At 42.9% G+C, this 21395-nt stretch overlaps 1 protein-coding gene across 1 annotated transcript in view; it reads left to right on the top strand.

The window, feature by feature from the left end:
- The window catches only part of LRRC74B (leucine rich repeat containing 74B), a 66830-nt gene extending 46274 nt beyond the window's left edge, over positions 1-20556 (top strand). Inside the window, exons 8-13 of the mRNA XM_040420256.1 lie at positions 1790-1868; positions 2236-2331; positions 7465-7581; positions 14709-14837; positions 16162-16247; positions 20197-20556. Coding sequence (XP_040276190.1) covers positions 1790-1868; positions 2236-2331; positions 7465-7581; positions 14709-14837; positions 16162-16247; positions 20197-20224 — 535 coding nt within the window. The 3' untranslated portion in view covers positions 20225-20556. The remainder of the gene's footprint in view (positions 1-1789; positions 1869-2235; positions 2332-7464; positions 7582-14708; positions 14838-16161; positions 16248-20196) is intronic.
- The last annotated feature ends 839 nt before the right edge of the window (positions 20557-21395 follow it).

Here is a 21395-nt window from a genome sequence, read left to right as displayed (position 1 = left end):
AACCCTTACACTACCTGATCGTATACACACACTGGATGTTTTAAAGCACGTTATTCCAAACAATTTAGGAATGTTAGGTGATTTATGCCCTTTATGGATTAAAACTGGAGTTTTGCCATGGATCCGCCTCCGGCATGCCACAGTCCAGGTGTTAGTACCCTTGAAACAACTTTTCCATCACTATTGTGGCCAGAAAGAGTCCCTGTGGGTTTTAAAATTCGCCTGCCTATTGAAGTCTATGGCGGTTCACCCGTTCGCGAACATTTGCATAAATTCGCGATCGCCGCTCACGAACGGAAAATTTTATGTTCGCGACATCTCTAGTCGCACGGTGCTTGCATAGACATCTATGATTTCACTATTATGAAGCATACGAGCCACCTTTACTGTGTTTGTCGTGCCGGAACTGATAGACCTTAAAATGAGTGGATTTGTTAACTGATATTTTGCCTGGATGTCCACCTCTTGGCTTTGGAATGGATGGACAGACTTTATTTCGTATTCTTCCAACTGTCATGGCACTCACATGATGCATTTTGCCAATTTTCTTGGCCGAGATACCACTATCGATGAGCTGGATGACGCTTTTTCACTTTTCTTGGCTGCTCCTGGATTTGAACCAGTGACCTTCTGCTTGGGAATCAACCACTGAGCTATTAGGGAATGTGAGAACAGGTTGTATTTTGTAGTATACTATAAGACAAAGATTGTTCTACCACCAGGAGCAAAACAGTAGCAATGCAGTTACATGACAAGAATATGAATAACTAATCATATGCTAAATAGTTGCATGTCCAATTTATGTATGAGATATTCAAGATGATTGTCTATAAAATAATGGTAGTCTCACGTTTGAAGCTGTAGTGGATGGTGAGATATGGAGCCTGAAAGTCAAAAGTTCTCAACATTGTTACCCTTTTGCTCATCAGTGTAGTTGGCAAGTGGCAATTTTGTATTGTGGGCATGGCCTTAAAAGATAGGTCATCGGTATCTGATCGGTGACATTCGACTCCCGGCACTCCCAATGTTCAGCTGTTCGGAGCACTGTGGTCTCTTCCTAGGCCAGTGACATCAAGTTCATCGGTCACAAAGCATAAGCACCTCTCAGTCCCATTCAAGTGAATGAGGCTAAGCTTTAATACCAAGCACAGTCCTTATGGCGCCAGGGGCATAATTATCCCATAGCAAAATAAGATGGGGCCCCCACCACCTTGTGCAAGAAAATGAAAACATTAGCATAAATAGCAATAATTTAAGATATGTATAATAGCACAATATATCAGAAGCAAATTGTAGCAAAAAGCCATCATATTGTTGTTCCCCTCTAAAAGGTACAATTTTCTTGCAACTGATAAGGCCCCCCACAACCACCGACCCCCATAGCAAGTGCTATGGCTGTTATGTCCCATGGATGGCACTGTACTTGGTAGGCTGCAAAGAGGCTGTGGCGCTCACTGGAACGCTATTTTGAACACTCCTTCCTGATAATTGCCTTGATCATTGGTCTGTATAATGGGGCCTTTAGGTTTCGTGCCATTCTTTGGTGGCTATATCTGTGCACGGCAGTCAATAGGAGAATATAGTACAGTTTTTTTATTCCCTCGTTCGGCATAATCTAGGTGTGTGCTTTCCTTAGGTAAATGCTATTTATAATAGAAAAGGGCGCCAAAAATGGTAACTGCCTGTTTTTACCTGTTGCTGTTTTTGAATTTTTTGGTGCAATTTTTTTGTCTAAAATAGGCAGTAAAAAAACTAGGTTCCAAAATAACTTGTGTCTTTTATTTTTAAGCAACAACCGGATTGCCATACAAGGTGCAGTGCGGTTTGCATTGTGCCTTAAAGAAAATAAAACCCTGAGAGTGCTAAAGGTATGTAATGTATATAGGAAGATAGTTTGGGGATAATTTAACTGAGGTGCACTTGACTTGTTGAAATCCAATATGATGTCCACAGGATATTCCATAAATGTCTGAAAGATGCGGATCCTTGTAACTATCTCCAGAACGGGCTGGCCTGACTTCTATCCCAGCTGGAGAGGCAGCCACGACTGTCATGATGTATAGTAAAAGAAATTATGTAGCCCAGGGGCATTAACCCCTTGGTTGCCTTGCTGTATAGCAATGCTGTATTTTCCTACAGCATTTTATTTATGTTTTCCTTTATATTCTGCTTTTCTTTTTTTGGGGGGATTTAGATTTTTGGGGTTTACAGTTACAGGTTATGTTTTCCTTTTAGATGGCCAGAAATCCAATGCAAAGTGATGGATGCTTTGCCGTTCTAAAGGCAATTCAAGCAAACTCAGAGTCAGCTATAGAGTCACTTGATTTCTCTGTAAGTAGAATATATAAATAACCATCAATCAAAAGGATGATTCTACAAAATATTATACAGTGGATGCTGTGCGAAAAAAATTTAATAAAATATTTTAGTTATCTTATACTTTGTACTGAAGCGCTTTTAATATGCAAAACTCTTGTTATATCTTCAAGCTGAAGACATTATTGCCTGCTTTAGCTGTTAAAATCTGTCAAAATAATTTTAGGTTTTGTGAATCTGTCAACAGTGACTTCCCTATCAAATTGTTTTTCTTTTGTTGATCCGAGGCTCCATGACCGAGTTATAATACTTTTTCTTAATATGCAAATTAGGTCATTGGTGCAATGAGGGTCTCGCCATTGCTCTAGTTGAAAACCAGTTTCACTGACTTGCTGCTTTGCCACTGCCTGGCCCTGTCAATCAAAACAGCTTGGGATGCTAACCTCAGAAATAAGTGGAGCTTGGGTGCAACAAAAGAAATAAAGACACCCTCATTGCACCAAAAGGCCTAATTTGCATATTAAGAAATAGTGTCACAACTTGGGAACAAAGTCTCTGATCAACAAAAGAAAAACAGTGTCTTAATCAGGTGAACCACAGCTATAGTGCATCTTCATACCCTTTCACTTTCTTCATATTTATTATGTTGCAGTCTTGTGCTAAACTAAAAAAAAATATCAAGTTTCCCCCATCAATCTGCACTCAATACCCCAAAATGCTAAAATGAAAAGAGAATTTTAGAATATTTGCAAATTTATAAAAAAATAAAAAATACAATTTTACATGGACATAAGTATTCATACCCTTTGCCATGACACTTGTAATTTAGCTCTGGGGGCCTCCTATTTTTCTTGATCATCTTTGAGATGTTTCTATACCTTGATTGGACTCCACTTGTGGTAAATTCAGTTCATTGGACATGCTTTGGAAATACACACACCTGTCTATAGAAGGTCTCCTACGGTAGCTGAAAATACATATCAGAGCAAAAACCAAGCCGGGATATTGTTGAGGCACAGATCTGGAGAGAAGCGCAGTGGCCTCCATAATTCTTACATAGAAGACATTTAGAACAACCAGAACACTTCCTAGAGCTGGCAGCACCACCAAATTACTCGGGGTTGGGGTGTGTGGACTGGATAAGAGAGGTGAAAAAGAATCCAATGGTCAATCTAGCTGAGCATTAAAGATGCTGTTAGCAGATGGGAGACATTTCAGAAGGTCAACCAGCACTGCAGCATTCAATCAATCTGGACTTTATGGCACAGTGGTCAGAAAGAAGCCTCTCCTCAGTCAAAGACACATGAAAGTCTGCATAAAAGCACCTAAAGGACGAGATTCTCTGGTCTGATGAAACCAGGATTGGACTTTGTGGACTCATTTCTAAGTGGTGGTTACTGTGGGGGTGTTTTCAGCAGATGGGACAGGGAGACTGGTCAGAGTTGAGGGAAAGCTTAATGGAGAAAAGTACAGAGGTATTGTTAATGTAAACCTGATCCAGAGTGCTCTGGACCTCAGACTGGGCTGAAGGTTCACCTTCCAACAAGACAATGACCTTAAAGAGGACCTTTCACTACAATAAAAAATCTAAACTAAGCATACAGACATGGAGAGCGGCGCCCAGGGATCTCCCTGCACTTACTATTATCCCTGGGTGCCGCTCCGTTCTCCTGGTATAGGCTCCAGGTTTCTTCAGATTTTCGGCTCAACTGGGAGGAGCCTGCCGGCGTCTCCTTCTCCCAGGCTGGAGTGCTGGCCAATCCCAGCGCTCAGCTCATAGCCTGAGAGAAAAACAAATCTCTCAGGCTATGAGCTGAGCGCTGCGATTGGCCAGCGCTACAGCCTGGGAGAAGGAGACGCCGGCAGGCTCCTCCCAGTTGAGCCGAAAATCTGAAGATACAGGAGCCTATACCGGGAGAACGGAGCGGCGCCCAGGGATAATAGCAAGTGCATAAAGATCCCTGGGCGCCGCTCTCCATGTCTGTATGCTTAGTTTAGATTTTTTATTGTAGTGAAAGGTCCTCTTTAAGCACACAGCCAAGACAACACTGGAGTGGCTTCGAGACAACTCTGTAAATATCCTTGAGTGGCCCAGCCAGAGCCCTGATTTGAACCCAATGAAACATCTCTGGAGAGATCTGAAAATGGCTGTCCATCAATGGTGCCCAACCAACCTGACAAAGCTTGAGAGGATCTGCAGAGAAAAATGGCAGAAAATCCCCAAATCCAGATGTGAAAACTTTGTGGCATCATATCCAATAACACTGGAGTGTGTAGTTGCTGCCAAAGTTGCTTCAATTAAGTACTGATAAATGGTCTGTATACTTATAACAATAATAATATTCTTTATTAATATAGCGCCGACATATTCCGCAGCACTTTACAATCTAGGGGTTCAAGTACAAACAGAGTCATAAATAACATAGCAGCAAACAATTAAAACAAGAGGAAGGAGGGCCCTGCTCGCAAGAGCTTACAATCTATAAGGAGATGGGGGTGAGACAAAAGGTAGAAGTGCTTGTTTTGTACAATGGTCCAGCCATCTTAACACAATAGGGAATAGATATAAGGCTACATTAGCCAGTCACCATTCGAAATATGTAGTGCTTCTGAGTGCATGGGGTGTGGTGGATGCTGATAAATAAGGTTCAGAGGAATAATTCTGAAGGGGGGAAGGGTTAATTGAGAAGGGTTTGATCAGGGATCAGGGGATGAGATAGGCTAACCTAAAAAGATGTGTTTTTAGGGAGCGCCTAAAACTGTAGATGTTGTGAATTAACCTAATTGTTTGGGTTAGGGCATTCCAGAGAACTAGAGAAGCTCTGGAGAAGTCTTGGAGACGGGAGTGAGAGTTTCGGATTACGATGGATGCTAGGCTATTTTCACATCTACGCTTTCCCTTTCCTGTATTGAAATCCGTCATAGGATCTCAATGGCGGGGGAAAACGCTTCAGTTTTGTCCCCATTCATTGTCAATGGGGACAAAACTGAACTGAATGAAACAGAATGCACCAGAATGCATTCCATTCCATTTGGTTGCTTCCCCATCGCGGACAGAATCCGCGCATCAGCCTCTGATTCCATCGCATCCGTCATGACTCGCAATGTAAGTCAATGGTGGCGGATCCTTTTTCTCTGACACAATAGATGATGGAGGAGTACTGTGAAGAGCTTTGTGGGGAAGAATGAGGACTTTAAATTGAATCCCGTACTGTATGGACAACCAGTGTAATGACTGACACAGGGCGGAGGCATTAGAGTAGCAGTTAGACAGATAGATGAGCCTGGCTGCTGTGTTCAGGATAGACTGGAGAGGGGGAGGCCAGTTAGTAATGAGTTACAACAGGGACGGACTGCGGCTCTCCAGCTGTTGTAAAACTACAATTCCCACCATGCCCTGCTGTAGGCAGTCTTTGCATGTTGAGAGTTGTAGTTTTGCGACAGCTGGAGAGCCGCAGGTTGGCCATCCCTGAGTTACAATAATCAAGACAGGAATGGATCAGGGCAACAATGAGTTTTTGTTTTTTCCACAGTAAGAAATTAAACGGATTTTAGAGATGTTTTTGAGGTGTTTGTGGCATGAGTGGGCAAGCGATTGAATATAGGGGGTAAAAGAAGATCAGTGTCAAACATAACAGAGACAGCGGGCGTGCTGCCTAGGCTTGATGATAGTGCCACACACTGAGATGGAAATATCAGGTTTACTTATGTTGATGGGATATTTTAGTTTTTCCCTTTCAATAAATTAGCAAAGATTTTTATCATTCTGTTTTCACTTTCTCATCATGAGGTATTGAGTGCAGAATGATGGGGAAAATTAGATTTTTATAATTTTTTTATTTTAGCACAAGGCTGCAACATAACAAAGTGTGAAAAAAGTGAAAGAGTCTGAAGACTGTCCAAATGCATTGTATGTGTCTATGCAAACTGATGGATAGGGAGGTCGCAAGTGAAAGATTCTCTTCAAAGGGGTTGTGCAACTGTAAACTTTTTTTTAACTGATCTCAGATGGAGCGAACCCACAGTGGTGATCATACTTACCTGGTCCCTGCCGCTGGGTTCCAGATTCATCGCTCCACGGCCACCTCTGTGGGTCCTGGGTCTCTCTGGAATCAACATCCTGTTGACAGTAGTCATGTGACCGCTGCAGCCAAACACTGGCCACAGCTGTAACCTGTCACCCATGTGGCCAGTCATTGGCTGCAGTGGTCACGTGACCTCCATCAACAGGATTTTGATTCCAGAGAGACCCGGGATCGGCAATGGTGGCCGTTGAAAGATTTTGCCAGAACCCAGAGTTAGGGACCAGGTACGCATGATCACCACGGGTTCTGTTGAAAAAAGTAGCACAACCCCTTTAAGCTTTATTTGTATGAATCAGGGCTGAAATTTCCCTTGCTGCTGAAATTATCGATATCCAAATTATCCAATTATCCTTCCTGTCGTTACATATGCTAAAAGATTGACCTTTTTGGCCTGCTTTATGTGATACAGTATATATTTTTACAATGGGACCCTATGGGCGACATATGTCACTGTATGCCTATGTATATGCAGATCACTGCTGCAGCCAAGTAAACAGAGACTTGTTTTGCGAGGAATGGAGCGTGGCAGTGCTGGAATGACAGGGAATACACCAAATAATAAAAAATGCTTATTTTATTATACTCCTCAACTACTCCCTCCCCCCGACTGGGACTTTTTTCCCCCTAATTTGGAAAATTGCCTTAGTAGTTATATAGCATATAGTATTCAGCTTTAAGGCCTCATGCACACGACCGTATGTTTTTTTTGCGGTCCGCAAAAAATACGGATGACGTCCGCGTGCATTTCGTATTTTGCGAAACGGAACAGCTGGCCCCTAGTACAACATTCCTATGTTTGTCTATAATGCGGACAATAATAGGATATGTTCGATTTTTTCCGGAGCGGAAATACGGACATAAGGAAACGGAATGTACATGGAATAACTTCCGTTTTTTTTTGCGGACCCATTGAAATGAATGGTTCCGTATACGGTCTGCAAAAAAACGGAATGGACATGAAAAGAAAATGCGTTCGTGTGCATAAGGCCTAATTGTTTAAAATTAAATCACCCACTTCATGTTTTATATGTTTAAATGTGATGTAAAGCTTTCATTGTTTTAGGATATTGTGGTAAATAAACAGTTTGATGATCTGCATGCTGCAGTAAGGACTACTATGCCAAATTTATCTATCAAGCTTGGAGGGAATTCTGACATGTTCAAAAGAACTAATCATAAGGTAAGATCAAACGCAGATATATAACTTAATAAACCATTTACCTGTTAGGGTCCATTCACACGTCCGTATGTGTTTTGCGGATCCGCAAAACATGGACACCGGCAATGTGCGTTCCGCATATCGCCGGCACTCTCATAGAAAATACCTTTTCTTGTCCGCGATTGCGGACAAGAATAGGAAATGTTCTATTTTTTGGCGGAACGGAAGTGCGGATCCGCAAATGCGGATGCGGACAGCACATTCCGGCCCCATTGAAAATGAATGGGTCTGCACCTGTTCCGCAAAATTGCGGAACGGATGCGGACCCATTTTGCGGACGTGTGAATGGACCCATAGTATGTTATCTTCTCACCACTGAAACAAACAGCCCTATTGCCCTGTAGTCTCTTCAAATGCTTCTTCTGCTATATGCTTTATGTTTGAGTATTTTCTACTCTCTCTATTACCTTGACATACAAATGCACATGCACAGCTCTGCAGCACACAAACTATACACACACAGCACTACTGCATGCACAGTACATATACACACCAGACTCTGGAGCCATCATAATTAGAGATGAGCGAATCGAATCAGACGAAGTGGAATTCGATCCGAATTTCAGGACAAATTCGATTCGCAACGAATGCAAATTTCCTCATGCTTCGTGGGAACGAATCGCTATTTTTCCTAAAATGGCGGCTACACGTGTGAGGAGATGGGGCAAGGAACCATGGGAAGGCAGGCTGACCCATAAGGCCATGCATGCAGCCAATCAGCAGCCAGTCAGCCCTGTGATGTCACAGCCCTATAAATACGGCGGCCATCTTAGAGTCAGACATCTTCAAGCGTTCTGAGTGCAGGGACAGACGTGAGAAGGCGCTAGGGACAGCAATTGGAAAAACCTCATTGTGAAAAAAAAAATAAAAATTTATAACTGCAGGGAAAGGATAGGGAGGAATCATTTCACAGCATCTGAGTGCAGGGAGAGACATCAGAAGGCGTTAGGGACAGTGCTAGAAAAGCGATTTACAAGTGCAGGGAAAGATTATTTGGGGATCCAAATAGCCATTATACAGCTCTGTCATTACAGCAATTTGTTCTTGGGGTGCAAGTACTATGTTGAAAAGCCTTTAGTGGCTTACCGTATTTTTCGCTTTATAAGACGCACCTAGGTTTTTGAGGAGGACAATAATAAGCATTTTTTTTCATTAGACCTCAGATCAGCCCAGTAATCAGACACCCAATGTTAATCAGACCTCATTTGACAGACCTCAGATCAGACCTCCAAGACCTCAGATCAGCCTCCCATGCCTCAGATCAGCCCCCCATGCCTTAGATCACCCCCCTATGCCTCAGATCAGCCCCCATGCCTTAGATCAGCCCCCATGCCATTTATTAGCCCCCATGCCATTTATCAGCCCCCACTATGAGCCCTTGTGCCATCTATGAGCCTCCATTATGAGCCCCCATGCCATTTGTCAGCCCCAGTGCCATTTATTAGCCCCCATTATGAGCCCCCCAGTGCCATATATAAGCCCATCTGCAAAGAAAAGGTGCACGCTGCTATGGCTGAAAACATAGAGAAAAAAGACAATGCAACAGCACTCTGCAAACCAGATACAATAATGCCATAGTCACAAAAAAATTTATAGTGCTAATACTACGCTTATTTATAAAGTGAGATGCTTGTACAAAATGCATTTGCCAAGCATCTCACTTTATAAATAAGCGTAGTATTAGCACTATAACATTTTTTGTGACTATGGCATTATTGTACTTTATCTGGTTTGCAGAGTGCTGTTGCATTGTCTTTTTTCTCTATTTATTAGCCCATACCACAGATCAAATGAAATTAAAAAAACACTTACCTCTCTTGCTCCTGGACGCCGCCGCACCTCACCTCCAGCGTGCTCTGTCTTCTTCCTGCTGCGGCTGTGCTGTGACACGACTCGCACAGCGTGAGGTCACAGAGCGCCCTCACGCTGTGCGCAGCCACAGCACAGCCGAGGACCAGGAAGCGGTGAGTACAGAGCCTTCACCGCTTCCCGGTCCTCCGGTACTAATGAGCGCTTTCATAATGGAGGCACTCATTAGTATTCGCTTTATAAGACGCAGGACCATTTCCCCCCCCCCCCCCCCCACTTTTGGGGGAAAAAGTGCGTCTTATAAAGCAAAAAATACAGTATATCTTTTAAAACAAGAAAAATATATACGCAGTTCACTTCTGCAGTTATGTGTTGAAAGCGTACAGAAAGGGAAAAAAATATACGCACTTCACTGGTGCACTTATTTGTGGCAAAAGCTTTTAGTGGCCTATTTCATTATAGAAAGAAAAAAAATATACGCACTTCACTGGTGCACTTATTTATGGCAAAAGCGTTTAGTGGACTCTTTCAGTACAGAAAGAAAAAAATATACGCGCTTCACTGGTGCACTTAATTGTGGCAAAAGGGTTTAGTGGCCTATTTCAGTACAGAAAGAAAAATATATACGCACTTCACTGGTGCATTTATTTCTGCTGAAAGCATTTACTGGGCTATTTCAGTACAAAAAGGAAAATATATTCTCAGTTTATGTCGGCGGTTATATGTGTTGAAAGCATGGCTGAGAGTCAGCAGGGTGGCAGCAGTGGGAGGTCGGTAGCCAAACGTGCCCAGGGTAGACCACCTGCTTCGCAGCAGCCTACCTGCCCAGGAAGTAGTCGTGCAGGGGTTCACGGAAGCAGCGGCGGTAGCAGTCAGTCAGTGCGGACTGTTGGGGGAAAAAATCACCTACTTGGCGGTGTGGCAGTTTTATGTTAAGCCGCCGGAGGAGGTTAACATGTCTATATGTAGAATATGTGGGCAGAAGGTGAAGCGTGGCCAGGGTGCCAATGTTGGCACCACAGCCCTGTGTCAACATATACAGCGTCACCATATGTGGTATACTGATGCTGCTACTGCCGTCTCCACACTATGTCACCTTGCCACTCTGTGGTATCCTCCTGATGCTACTGCCATCTCCACACTTGGTCACCTTGCCACTCTGTGGTATCCTCTTGATGCTGCTGCTGCTGCTACTGCCACCTCCACCATATGTCACCTTGCCACTCTGTGGTATCCTCCTGATGCTACTGCTGCTGCTACTGCCATCTCCACACTTGGTCACCTTGCCACTCTGTGGCATCCTGATGCTGCTGCCATCTCCACACTGTCACCTTGCCACTCTGTGATATCCTCCTGATGCTGCTGCTGCTACTGCCATCTCCACACTGTCACCTTGCCACTCTGTGGTATCCTCCTGATGCTACTGCTGCTGCTACTGCCATCTCCACACTTGGTCACCTTGCCACTCTGTGGCATCCTGATGCTGCTACCATCTCCACACTGTCACCTTGCCACTCTGTGATATCCTCCTGATGCTGCTGCTGCTACTGCCATCTCCACACTGTCACCTTGAGGAAAAAAAGAGACAATGCAGCAGCACCCTGCCAATCAGATAAAGTACAATAATGCCAAAAATGATAGTGCTAATGCTACGCTAATTTATAAAGTGAGATGCTTGGCCAATGCATTTTGTACAAAACCATCTGAGCCCGTCTGCCGTACATCAAGGCGATCTCTGTTAGACGGGTCCTAACACTAAATACTACCTGTTATGCGCCATAATGGCCGCTATAAAGTTCAGGGAGTGTTGGATCCACATGCATGCTGGATCCACTCTGCTTTTTTTACCATTTTTGGTGCCATAATGGCCTCCATTACAAGGGATGCTAGGTAAAAAGCAGAGTGGATCCAGCATGCATGTGGATCCAATACTCCCTGAACTTTATAGCGGCCATTATGGCGCATAACAGGTAGTATTTAGTGTTATGACCCGTCTAACAGAGATCGCCTTGACGTACGGCAGACGGGAGTGGGTACAAAACACAGAAGACATGCAAATATTCCATTCACGTGTCATTTCTGTTTTAGATCCACTCCTGTTTGGTTTTTTTGGCATTAGCAATACTGATGGATTATTGAGCAAATGCTGACCGACTGAAGGCGTATGCTCCACAGACAGGATCAGTTTTTTGTGGGTTATTGTTCTGACGGATCAGGGGAAGGGCAAATGAATCAGTGACGCCAACACAGACTTACTACTGACACCCTCTACTTGTATAAGCGTTTAATAGAACAGGTTCTGTAGACATCTATGTGGAATCAGCTGAAAATGGCGTAAAAGGAGTGCGCTTCTTCTGGGCGCTAACATCAACCTATAAGGCCTCATGCACACGACAGTTGTTGTGTTCCGTTCCGCAAAACGGGCTTCCGTTGTTCCGTGATCCGTTTCCGTGTGTCTTCCTTTATTTTTGGAGGACCACCAGACATAAAGGAAGGTAAAAAAAAGTCTAAGACAGGTTTGCTATGCAAATGGTAGGAATAAAACGGACGCGGACGCGTGGACGCGGATGACAATCTTGTGTGCCTCCGCGTATTTTAGCGGTCCCATTGACTTGAATGGGTCCGCAAACCGTTTTCCGCGGACAAGAATAGGACAGGTTATATTTTTTGGACGGACTGGAACCACGGATCACAGACGCTGATGGCAAACGGTGCACTATCCTCATTTTCAACGGCTACATAGAAATGAATGGGTCCGCATCTGAACTGCTAAAATCGGCGGAACGGACGCGGAGACAAACAACGGTCATGTGCATGAGGCCTAAGGCTGAGTTCATACGTGAGTTATTTGGTCAGTTTTGGCCCAGTGACTGCCCTAATAAGTGAAGTGTTTCTAAGAGCGACGCCTGTCATCTGCATGTCATACTGACTCAGTATTATTTCACTACAAAGCAGACTCCCTATGTGTGTTACTATAAGGCACAGTGTTCTACACCACTATAAAGGCTCTCAGGAGCCAGGAAATAGAAGTTTTTAACGTAACTCGCCGCAAATATATACGGATCGAACCAAATTTTTCCCCGAAAAATTTGGCGAACTGGCAAATCGAATTTTTGAAAAATTCACTCATCTCTAATTATAATATACACACAGCTCTGCTACATGCACAGCTCTGCAGCACTCTGGAACCATCATAATATACACCCAGCTCTGCTACATGCACAGTACAGCTGTACTGCATGCACAGTTGTGCTGAACATGCATACCCATGCACACACATTATACTGCAGGCATCCTAAAGACTACTGTCATTAACAAAAATCACAAGTTACAGTGTCAGTAAACTCGACAATACTCACTGTAGATCCCTTTTCTTTTTCCTGGTCTGACCCCTCCCACATGTGAAATCATCAAAGGCCCACGACTGTTGGCAGGAACAACCCTATTAAACTTGGCATACTGCCTGGTAGGGTTGATCTTGCCAACTAAAATAATACAAGGTATTCATTGCACCGAGAGGATTGGGCAGCAATGGAAAACTGAGTAGTTGCCCTCAGAGCCCTCATATGTATAAAGAATAGAATTCTTTTTTTTCTCGGAAATGCCACAACTGATTTGTGTCAGCAGGATCCTACCAGGCAGTATTCCAGGTTTAATTTTGCGGATCCGCAAATTGCAGAACGGCACGGACAGCTTTCAATATAAATGCCTATTCTTGTCCGCAAAGCACGAACAAGAATAGGACATGTTATATTTTTTTAGCAGGGCGACTGAACGGAGCAACAGATGCGGACAGCACAAGGAGTGCTGTCCACATCTTTTGCGGCCCCATTGAAGTGAATGGGTCCGCATCCGAGCCGCCAAAACGGCGGCTCGGATGCTGACTAAAACAACGGCCGTGTGCATGAGGCCTAAGGCAAAGAAGTGTACAACGGCACAGCTTTCTCATTGATCGGGCAAAATATTATATGAACGCTCTGCTGGATCATTAAAGGGGTTCTGCAATTTGTTTAAACTGTAGATAGATCGTCAGAATCTGATCGGCGGGGGTCCGACACCTGGGACCCCCCCCCCGATCAGCTGTTTGAGAAGTCACGACTAGTATCAACTGGCCTGTTTGGGGCTAAGCTCTGTTCACTTGAATGGAGCTTAGCCACGCCCAAGCCAGTGATACTACTAGTCGTGACATCACTGGGCCTGCGGTAAACAGTGAGAAGGCCCCAGCGCTCCTGGAGTGCCGCTGCCTTCTCAAACAGCTGATCGGCGGGGGTCCCGGGTGTCGGACCCCCGCCGATCAGATACTGATGATCTATCCAGAGTTTAAACAAACTGCAGAACCCCTTTAAGGAAGCTGTGAGGGGTGTCATGAATTCTGTGTCATGCCAACAGTAAAGTATCCTGAGACCATTCTTGTGTGGGTTGCTTCTCATCCAAGAAAGGGGTAAAGTGAATAAAAATGGTATCAAAACAACTTCTCCCAATGATCTAGAAGCAATTTGGTCATGAACAATGCTTTTTCAAGCATGAGCACCATGTCATAGGGCAAAAGTGATAAGTAATTGGCTCAGTGAACAAAAATTACATTTTTGAGTCCATGGCCAGGAAATTCCCCAGATCTCAATCCCATTGAGAATCTTTGGTCAATCCTGAAAAGTGGGTGGTCAAACAAATACATAGATATTGTAATACATTCCAAGACAAGAATGGTTGCCATCAGGATTTGGTTCAGAAGCTGATATCCACCATGCCAGGGCGAATAGCATAAGTCTTGAAAAAGAAGGGTCAACACTGGAAATATTGAGTCTCCGTATAAACTTGATGAATTTGTCAATAAGTTTTATGAAAACCAAAATTTGTGTCAGTCTCAAAACTTTTGGCCATGACTGTATATTTTGGGTGGAACGTGAATAATAATAATTTTTAGGGTCCATTCACACATCCATGTGTTTTGCGCATCCACAGATCCGCGGATCCGCAAAACACAGACAGCGGCAATGTGCGTTCCGCATTTTGCGGACCGCACATTGCCGGCACTAAGAGAATATGCCTATTCTTGTCCGCTATTGAGGATTTTTTTCAGGATCGGAATTGCGGACCCAGAAGTGTGGGTCCGCAATTCCGGATCGGGGCCGCACGTTGTGCGGCCCCATAGAAATATATGAGTGCGCAATTCCATTCCGTAAAATGCGGAATGGAATTGAAGATGTGTGAATGGAGCCTTATACGTAAAACATTGTCATTGAAGCTGTACACATTTGATACTTGCTGTTTTTGTTCAGGCTGATCCAATGAGCAAAATAAAAGACTACACAAAGAGAAATAACCTGCAGGCAACTGAATTGTTTGGAAAAATGGAGGAGGAAAAGAGCGGCCTGGTGACTCATGACAACTTTGAACGCACCTTAATGGCAAGTTCCCCGTTCAATAGCTCAAGGAAGGAAATATTAACAGTAGTAGTGTCACATAAATCTAACGTGAAGCAGGTCTGCCAGTTGAAAGGCTCAAACATCAACTGTAAAATGCAGGGATACAGTGCAGGATAGTGTGTGGGAGGTATTCATGCCCCATTGCCCCTTAATAACCAATTAGCTGGACTTATAAAATACAATAAAATTGACATCTTTTCTAAGGGGATCAGTTCTGATACTTTCTCTTGTATGATCAGCGGCTAGGCCCTATTTACTTGACCATGATATGAAGAAGCACTATGGAGATCATTTATTAAGACTGGCGATTTACACGCCGGTCTTGGTTGTCTCTGCACTTCTGGAGGAAGCAACAAAGTTATGTGGAGGCGCAGGCCTCTATATAACTTTGGCGCTTCCTCCAGCAGGCCGTGCGGCAAACTTAAATCTACACCAGCAATTTTGCTGGCGTAGATTTAAGCCAGTTTTTACGCCAAAAACTAGCGTAGAAAATAGTGAATGAGGCTGCCCACCCTCTTCCCCACCCCCTTTTCTCAACCTGTCAGAAAAGTGGCGTGAGCGGGGAAAGTCGCCACAAAAGGGGCGTATATCAGTTAATAAATAAGCGCCTATACTCGCACAGGGCAGATCTGTTGCTGAAAATGTGCGACTGAAAAGCAGTTCCATATATCTGAATGGGGTTATTTTGGCAGCAAGATTCCACAATCTCTATTCAGAGGAATAGCACCGTCGCAAAAATGTCTGCAACATATTGTATCTACTATGTGTGACTCAAAGCAGTAATACATACCGTGACTCTCAACAGCTCTCAGTCATTAATGTTAACCATCAGAAGCTCAGAGCAGAAAGTCTCCTAAACATTAAATTTCCTATATCCATTTGAAAACTAGAATCAAACAATTCGTATTAAGCAAATTCATAGATATGCGTTCCTGATTATTGCTCGCTTCTCGGTCAATGTAAAAGTGGTTTAAGGGCTCATGCACACAGCCGTTGCCCAGCCGTGGCCATATTGCGGCCTGCAAACAGCGAGTCCGCAATACATGGGCACCGGACGCGTGCACCCCGCATCATTGATGCGGACCCATTCACTTGAATGGGTCTGCTATCCAGAAGGTCGGTGCGGAACGGAAGCACCGAACCCCACGCAAGTGAATGAGTCCGCATGCTGCGGCCCTACGGTTGGTGCCCCCTGCATTGCGGACCGCAAATTGCGGTCTGCAGTACGGGCCTGGCCGGCACACGTTCGTGTGCATGAGGCCTAAGTCTTATGTTATTTCACATCCTGCTTTCGTTCCTATTACAGAATATTGGAATTGCAATGTCTAAAGAAGAAATTCAGCAGCTGATCAATTTCCTGGACAAAGACAAGAGCGGCATGATTGATATTAGGTGATTGTTGAATATTATAATCTTTACAATTGGATTTATTAAAATATGTGATGGGAAATAAGTGCTCAGAAAGAGTGGTATAAAGGGCTTATGCCTAGATTGATGTAAAAATTTTAATTTAGACATCATATAGTACATGACAATCTCTTGCCAACACAGCTAGAACCAGCCCTGTACCTCACTTGAACCCAGAGCTCTCCCCTATTCATTGCTTCAATTGGCCTGTAAGATTCTCTTCAGAGTGGAAACTCAGGGGTGTATTCTTTCTCAGGGGGTGTATTCTTTCTCAGGGGGTGTATCCTTTCTCATGGGGTGTATCCTTTCTCATGGGGTGTATTCTTTCACAGGAGATGTGTCCTTTCTGCTGCAGCTCTCCTCCTGTCACAGTTTTTAGCAGTAGATACAGCTGATGGCAGTTGAAGCATGGAACTGAGCACGAGCGACCACCTCAGTAGGTGGACACGCTCATTTCTATACAGGAACACCAGGAGGTGCCTTAATAAAGAAGCAAAGATAATATCTCACAACTAGAGCATTTTTTAACAGAAAGTAAATGATAAAAGTAACTAGTTTTTCATGCTGAATCATATTAAAGTAAAATGTAATGTTGGCACTACCCCTTTAAAGTGTACCTAAACTTTAGAAAAAAAACTTCATTAAAAACTACTCTGAATGTGATTTTATTTTATTTTTTTACTTTTTCCATTGGGAAATAGACACCATAAGTTCAGGTGTCTATCCTGCTTGGGAATTTGAATACCATATGCCGGTCATTAGTGAAGCGGGTGTATATAGGAGCAGCGATGTGATATGCAGAGCTCCTGCCTGCACCCGTTCATTCCACTTTTAAAAGCCTTGCATGGTACAGGGCCCAGTATCGCTGCTCTTGCCTGCATCGCTCCGTTAAATCCTGGCATAGTTCATCGAATGTGATACACCAGGATTTAGCGGAACAGAGCTGGCACAGGGGAGAGCAGCAATGTGAACTCCTGGCTGTACATCGCTCAATGCGGGCCCAGTGGACCAGTATACCACTGACATGTCAGAAATGTATGGATTCTGAATTGCGAAAGACACCTGAACTTCAGGTATTTATTTTGCATGGAAAACATGAAAAAAAGACGGTAAATTACAAAAGTTCATTTTATGTAATTTAGAATAGTTTTTAATAATGTTTTTCTAAAGTTTAGGTACATTTTAACAAAAAAAATTCGAAGTTGCGGCTCACGATTATATTTGCCGTATACAATATAATATATTTTTGCAAATTGCTTGGTAAATATATATGGAGAATAACAAAGATGGAACACTCATGTATATAGGTAGTACTGTAGAATGGAAAACCTACTGCTACTAACAAGCCTTCATCCACAGTTATTCATTATTTCCCATTATACATGTGTAAAAATATCACTTATGGTCTACCTCAGTGCTGGAGAAATACTTTTCATATGGTCAAAAAAGCAGTATTGCTATCCACACTCATACATGGAGTGTCCTATGACTAATTTGTGCAGACGACTATATACAGTAGGAGTCGAATGTTCTCCATGGTTCATTATCTCTGTAGTCATTACACTTACACATTGCATAGCATTGGATTCAGAAATATACTAGGGCCTCTGACCCCTACATAACTGATATTATCAAATCACAACGCTGGCAATACATACAGTTGCAAGAAAAAGTATATGAAACCCTTTGGAATGATATGGATTTCTGCACAAATTGGTCATAATATGTGATCTGATCTTCATCTAAATCACAACAATAGACAATCACAGTCTGCTTAAACTAATAACACACACAAAATTTAATGTTACCATGTTTTTATTGAACACCCCATGTAAACATTCACAGCGCAGGTGAAAAAAGTATGTGAACCCCTAGACTAATGACATCTCCAAGAGCTAATTGCAGTGAGGTGTCAGCCAACTGGAGTCCATTCAATGAGATGAGATTGGAGGTGTTGGTTACAGCTGCCCTGCCCTATAAAAACACACACCAGTTCTGGGTTTGCTTTTCACAAGAAGCATTGCCTGATGTGAATGATGCCTCGCACAAAAGAGCTCTCAGAAGATCAACGATTAAGAATTGTTGACTTGCATAAAGCTGGAAAGAGTTATAAAAGTATCTCCAAAAGCCTTTCTGTTCATCAGTCCACGGTAAGACAAATTGTCTATAAATGGAGAAAGTTCAGCACTGCTGCTACTCTCCCTAGGAGTGGTCGTCCTGTAAAGATGACTGCAATAGCATAGCGCAGACTGTTCAATGAGGTGAAGAAGAATCCTAGAATGTCAGCTAAAGACTTACAAAAGTCTCTGGCATATGCTAACATCCCTCTTAGCGAATCTACGATACGTAAAACACTAAACAAGAATGGATTTCATGGGAGGATACCACAGAGGAAGCCACTGCTGTCCCAAAAAAACATTGCTGCACGTTTACAGTTTGCACAAGAGCACCTGGATGTTCCACAGCAGTACTGGCAAAATATTCTGTGGACAGATGAAACCAAAGTTGAGTTGTTTGGAAGAAACACACAACACTATGTGTGGAGAAAAAGAGGCACAGCACACCAACATCAAAACATCATCCCAACTGTGAAGTATGGTGGTGGGGGCATCATGGTTTGAGGCTGCTTTGCTGCGTCAGGGCCTGGACGGATTGCTATCATCGAAGGAAAAATGTATTCCCAAGTTTATCAAGACATTTTGCAGGAGAACTTAAGGCCATCTGTCCACCAGCTGAAGCTCAACAGAAGATGGGTGTTGCAACAGGACAATGACCCAAAGCATAGAAGTAAATCAACAACAGAATGGCTTAAACAGAAGAAAATACACCTTCTGGAGTGGCCCAGTCAGGATCCCGATCTCAACCCAATTGAAATGCTGTGGCATGACCTCAAGAAAGCGATTCACACCAGACATCCCAAGAATATTGCTGAACTGAAACCGTTCTGTAAAGAGGAATGGTCAAGAATTACTCCTGACCGTTGTGCACGTCTGATCTGCAACCACAGGAAACGTTTGGTTGAAGTTATTGCTGCCAAAGGAGGTTCAACCAGTTATTAAATCAAAGGGTTTACATACTTTTTCCACCTGCACTGTGAATGGTTACATGGTGTGTTCAATAAAAACATGGAAACATTTAGTTCTTTGTGTGTTATTAGTTTAAGCAGACTGTGATTGTCTATTGTTGTGACTTAGATGAAGATCAGATCACATTTTATGACCAATTTGTGCAGAAATCCATAAAATTCCAAAGGGTTCACATGCTGTTTCAGCAGTAATAGTTTCCATTTTTATTTCCCACTTATATATTCCGTTCCTTCATATATCCCTTTTATATTTCCCATTTTTGTTTCCCACTTATATATTCTCTCCCTTTTATATTTCCCATTTTTTTCTACTTTAAAAAACTGTGTGTGAAACCACCAAATAATATTCCAGCTGAAAAGGGCCATAGTGGATCTCCTGGAAATCCACCTGTTATACAGGTGTAGCAGTGCTGAACATATGTCATTAATATACCTGTTCACCTTCACATGTCACTGAAGTATGCTGTTTCAATGCTGTTTTGTGTAAAATCACAAATTTCACACAACTTCGCTAAATCGGCATGTTATTGATATTTGCTGGCTTTGTATGATTATAGAACAGAGTTGTCCAAAGTTGCTAAATTGACTAAAAGCAGGGAGTATGATAAAATAAAAAATAACTATTACCTTCTAAATCCCCCGCCGTCCACACACCACAGTCCCAGGGGTCCCTCCAGTGTTTGGTGACTTTGCTGCAGCAATGCTGAGTATCTTTCATTCTTGTGACCAATCACTGGCCTCAGTAGTGATGATTATATGTGTGGCACAGCCCGCCGGTGTACTGGACATAGGTGTCCTAATTATGGGTTACTGTATAGTTGTTATAAAATGGATTTTGTTTCTTTACAGTGTGCTTCACAAAGCCCTGTCTTCTTGAACAGTGATAAAGTTGAGGTTTTCTTCGGTGGAGCATTTTCATGTCGACAACAGTTTTTAACCTTATATTCATTTTTTTAAAAATTATATTTAATTATATATCATTTTATTCATAGATTTATAGCTTAAAAGGTAGGTTGTCTGCAAATGACATGCCATAAAGTCTGAACAGCCATGGCCATATCATGGGTTAGACCCACAGTGATTAGATATTTATCCCCTATCCAGTGGCTAGGGGATAAGTATTGTTTGTGGAGTAACCCCTTGAAGGGCATCTGTCAGCAGATTTGTACCTGGCTGACCTGTCACAAGTGCACTTGGCAGCTGAAGGCATCTGTGTTGTTCCCATGTTCATATGTGCCCACATTGCTGAGAAAAATGAAGTTTTAATATATGCTAATGAGCCACTAGGAGCAACTGGGGTGTTGCCGTTACTCCTAGAGGCTCCGCTTTCTCTGCAATTGCTGCTCCCTCTGCACTTTGATTGACAGGGCCAGGCAGGGGTGATCACATTTTCACGCCTGTCAACCAAAGTTAGGAGGGTGTGACAGTTGCAGAGAAAGCGGAGCCTCTAGGAGTAATGGCAAAACCCTCGTTGCTCCTAGAGGCTCATTTGCATATATTAAAACTTTATTCTTCTCAGCAATGTGGCCAAAGATGCCTTCAGCTGAGAAGCACACACATAACAGGTCAGCCAGTTTCATAGGTACAAATCTGCTAACATGCCCTTTAAATGGAGCTACAGAAGTGGGAAAGTGGGAAGGGCCCTTTAAGCAGAACCATTAAGTAATGTAAAATAGACCCTGTTTCTCACCAAGCAGCTGTTATCTGACCAGTGGTTACAGTTCAGATATAATGCTGTTAAATATGCTATGGTAGGAAGTTCAGTGGTTACATTAACTGTTTGTGACAACTATTCTACCTAAAACTGTGTATCATTATATTGTTATTATAATAAAGACCTTTATATTATATTTTAGCCTACTCTTGTGAGGTTTGTGAATGATTTTTTTTGTCCTGAAATGCCTGTACATACAGCACCCACACCAAGTTCTTCTGCTCATCATACAATATACTGGACTGGATAAGATGAACCCAAGTTTAGATAGAAGAAAGTAGCTCGTCATCTCAATCATATCATTATTATTTTTCATAGACCCTTTTGGACCCAG

This window comes from Bufo bufo, chromosome 2, assembly GCF_905171765.1.
Source record: "Bufo bufo chromosome 2, aBufBuf1.1, whole genome shotgun sequence".
Lineage (NCBI taxonomy): Eukaryota > Metazoa > Chordata > Amphibia > Anura > Bufonidae > Bufo > Bufo bufo.
This window is presented reverse-complemented; position numbering and strand designations above follow the sequence as displayed.